At 45.1% G+C, this 4,261-nt stretch overlaps 1 protein-coding gene across 1 annotated transcript in view; it reads right to left on the minus strand.

Moving 5' to 3' along the window:
• bcor (BCL6 corepressor) overlaps positions 1-4,261 on the minus strand; it is a 39,676-nt gene that overhangs the window by 34,176 nt on the left and 1,239 nt on the right. The window contains exon 2 of the mRNA XM_022740110.1: positions 3,053-3,251. Coding sequence (XP_022595831.1) covers positions 3,053-3,251 — 199 coding nt within the window. The remainder of the gene's footprint in view (positions 1-3,052; positions 3,252-4,261) is intronic.

Here is a 4,261-nt window from a genome sequence, read left to right on the forward strand (position 1 = left end):
GCGTGTAGCTAAATGTGTAGAGCATGACAGTCACAACTGCCCAAAGGCTAAAGATGGTTGGTGTACGTCCTGGGGAAGTAGCCTAACATGTTGGAGAGAGGAGGTCCAAACAAAACGCTGTTCTGGCTGTCAGAGATACAGTTTGATTTGCATGGCAAGTGCCAACTGTGTGACTACATAACAAAACGAGATTGATCGTGTTGCTTGTGAGTTTGTTAGATCAAAAACTCTCCTAAGTCCTATTCTTTCATGTCCTCAGCCATTGAATGCTGCTCCATGTTTACCACTTCTTGTGCTGGGATAGAAGTTACAACTTTAAGGTTCCATAAATATCCATTTTGCACTTGAAATCTGAAGATCGGATGTAGCAGTAGTATTTTGACTTTTTCACTGAGGTTTCAAAGAGGTGGTGTATTCCTTTGGGGTGGGACCACCCAGTCAAAAAATGTTCTTACACGTTCAATTGGCGCTGTCCTGATCGTTAAAAACCTCAAGAGTTAAATATTACACAGCCATTCAATCTGTCAGCGATCTCTGCCCCCGCCCCCCTCCATTCCGACTACGGTTCACTTTGGCCGAACTGCATTTGGAAATGTGTTTGTTTCTCTTCATTGTGGCAAACCATCCTCACAGCAGATGGCTGCTAAATGACATGTTTTTGAAGGACGTCTCCAGACGGCCTAGCTCACAAGCACAAAACTCTGTCTTGTGTGAACAGGAAAAGCTTTTGCAGCAATGACTATGAGACCTGGTCAGGGCTCTGTGTAGTGAAACGGAAGAAGCCAACTTTCTCCACACTCTAACCTTCTCGGATGACTCAAATTTAAAGCGGAGTTGACAAGCAGAGTTTGCATTTATGCTTTTATTTTGCAATCAAAAAATAAGTGATTTGATTGGCGCCTCGTGCAAGGGCCACAAGAGTTAGCATATTTTGACTGCCAGCCCGCTCCTGTTGGTGCACAGTCTAATGAATTGCCTAGTTAAAATTTGGCTTTTATTAAAAACAAATAATCATAACAGGAGCAGGACAGCGACGGGAGGTTTACACACCTACTTGAGACGGCGCAGAGTAACCAGGCTGTTGTCGTGTCCCACTTCTTACCAGATGTTGCTGCTCAGAAGAAACAATTTTATAATTTGCCAAGCCGCAAAAGAGGAGATAGAAGAAAGACATTAAACCCATTTTTCTACTGACTTAAAGCATTTCAGTCGCTGAATGGAAAACGATCTGAAAACGTTATGTGGAGCGACAATTGGTATTTCACGACATAAAAAACTGTTTTTTTTCAGGGGATTGAGCTGGCTTAAATGGCTGAGCAGGCCTCAGCTTGTCTCGTGGCTTGGAAGGCTGTGGTGGTAGTGGGCAGCTCCCAGTTACGGGAGGTAGACCAATGGGGCTGATAAGAGCAAAACATGCCAGCAGTAGTTCACCAGGGGATTTATGGTAAACTTTGAAGAAAGGGTTTCTATATTCCTTGTGGACAGAAATTCAGATGCATGGTTAGTATTCCTTGGAGTTTTTGTCTGAAGAGAAAAAGTGGAGTTTTTGTTCGTGTGCCATGACATGATACGCCACGCTCCTTCCCTTTCCTTCTTCCATTCTCACAGGACTCTCTCTCTTCTTCCTCTCTTGGGCCACCCCCCTTTTTGTTCCTGCTTGTCTCCTAACTTTTGGACAGTTTGGCCTTCAAGAATGAGCCCTTTGCTTTTTTAATGTGTCCATATGTGAGTGCTTTGAGAGCTTTGTGATTTTGTTTGCTGTATGGACCTTCTGGTTTAACTCTACTTTCAACAGCATGTAGGCAAATGCACGCAGACCTTCCATTTTCAAGTCTCCCCTCTCTTCTTCTACGCTCCTACTCCTGCCTCTCTGTCTGATCTGTCTGTCTGTCTGTTCTGTCTGTCTGTCTGTCTCTTCTGTCTGTCTGTCTGTCTTGTCTGCGATGGCCTTTTCCATCTCTCCTATCACCAACACACACACCCACACACACACACACACACACAACACACGGCACACACGCAGACATGATGCCACACACCTCAGGCATTGATAATTCATAGCCTCCTCCGTCCTTCACTTTGAACATGGGAAGCCTTACAGATGTGCCGCAGCCTTGAGCTGCTCTCCTCTCCCTCCTCCACTCTCTCTCTCTCTCTCTCGTCTCTCTCTCCTCTCTCTCCCTCTCTCTCTCTCCCTCTCGTGTCTTCCTGTCTACAAGCCTCGTGCCCACAGATTACCTTATCTGTATGCGGCTTGGAAAAAAAGGCTACACTGACATTTAATCTGGGATCTGTGCTCCAACTATAAATTATGGGAACAAAATGTAAACAATACTAAAAATTTGGATGACATAAAGGGGGACCAAAAAAAGAAAAAGAAAAAACCATAACCAGTTTTTGTACCAGTATAAATAAGATGAACATGGAGGTTACAGTATTTCTAAGCCACACTTAATTATATACAATTTTACAGAATCATTGTATGTTGTGTCATCATATATATTTATTATATGCATCTAGTTTTTCACCATACTTATACGTGCACATGGAGCTAAAACTCAGATTGCTTATCTGCATAAATTGGCCAGTAAAAACGGACTCTGATATAGGCTACTTTATATCCTTCATATGGAAATATGGCTATAATGATTACCCTTTTCTTTGGCTCTTTGTTAACAAAAGCTAAAGTTTTAATTCGGCTTTATTTGTGCACCTTTCCCATTCAGTTAAATATCTATTTTCATTCTAATTTTACTTTCATTTCATTGCATTTAGCTAATCTCAGAAAAAGCTAACTCTATAATTTGTTCCATTATTATCGTTAGGATTATTATTACTTCATTTTCTGCCGTGAAAACCTCGCCTATTCCTGTTTTTGGAGTTTCAGCGGAGCCTGTGTGTGTTGTGTGTGTGTGTGTGTGGTGTGTGTGGTGTGTGTGTGTGTGTGTGTGTGTGTGTGTGTGTGTGTGTGTGTGTCTGTCTCAGTGTGTGCGTCGCGCGCAGCCACTGCCGTGCGCTGGAGGCTTATGGTAATTGCGGTCTCCCGACTGGCCTTCTGGGTAGAGTCTGCGCTGAGTGGGAGTGGAGCGAGTCCCGCTCGGTCTCGGCAGCGTTCATCCATTCCGTGCGGCTCCCCGTACAGCTCCGTTGCGTCCTCGGTGCGAACCGGGGGCTCCGACCGGGGTGTTCTCTACGCTTCTCGAAGAAAACGCGGGACGAAAAAGCTACACGGAATATAACCTTCAGCGAACCTTCCGAGACACGGATTCCAGAGTCGGAGAGACATGGAGTGACGGAGAGCGGAGAAAGGGGCTTTTTCCGAGGACGGCGTGCTCCGCTGAAACCCAACATGGCGCTGCTGCGAGGTACGGCCGAGCTGAATTAATTTCTCAGCGAGTCTCCGAACCTCGCCACCTGTATCCTTTAGGGGCCCGGGCCGTGCGGTGCGTTGGCTCTTCCACTTTAAAGACCTTAAAGGAGCTTCTTTTGTGGATTCCCTTCACCCTGACGTTTGAGTTTCCTCCGCGCAGGATCTTTTTTGTTGCTTTATGGAAACCCAAGTGACATTTGCAGCAGCAAAAAGTCCGCTTGAATTATAGGGTAATGGATGAGAGTTTGTCCGCAGACAATAGAATAGGACCGAGAGTTTTTATATGTAAGACTTGTTTTTGTTTCGTGACAAGTGATAACCTGTTAAGACACTTTTAGTTGTTTTTTTCTTGGCCGGATTGTCTGCCTCCAGCAGACAGGAACCGTAACCGGCTCGTCTACGTACGCAACGGATCGCTGCCCTCCTAGTTAACTTGGCAAAAACAGGAAAAGGCGTGAGTTGGAGCGCACGGACGACGGTTGGAACTAGTACCAATTAACCAGGTGAGGCAATCAATGACAAAACGGAATTAAATTTTCTTTCGCATGTGTTTTTGGCTGTGTGAAACCCCCTGCACGAGAGCAGAAAACGCACAGAGTCCTGTTTTTTACAGTACCACAAACAGCTAAGATGTTTTTTAAAAGCATGTGGTGGTCTTACATTTAGTGTTTTTAAATCAAACCAGTCTTCTTGTGGGTTGAGTCCGATCGCGATAGCCCGGTGTGTGCGCAGAGACTGTGAAGAGGAATATGAAGAAATTCCTGGCAGGTTTTTTTTTTTTTAACTGTTAAACTTTAATATTATTAACGAGTCTGGGGTGACACTTTCCCCCTACGAGAGAGCAGCGCGTATCGGAGCTGCTGGGGGAGGGAAGGGGTGGGCTGTGGGGGG

This window comes from Seriola dumerili, unplaced genomic scaffold, assembly GCF_002260705.1.
Source record: "Seriola dumerili isolate Sdu_G_001 unplaced genomic scaffold, Sdu_1.0 BDQW01000052.1, whole genome shotgun sequence".
NCBI classification, from domain to species: domain Eukaryota; kingdom Metazoa; phylum Chordata; class Actinopteri; order Carangiformes; family Carangidae; genus Seriola; species Seriola dumerili.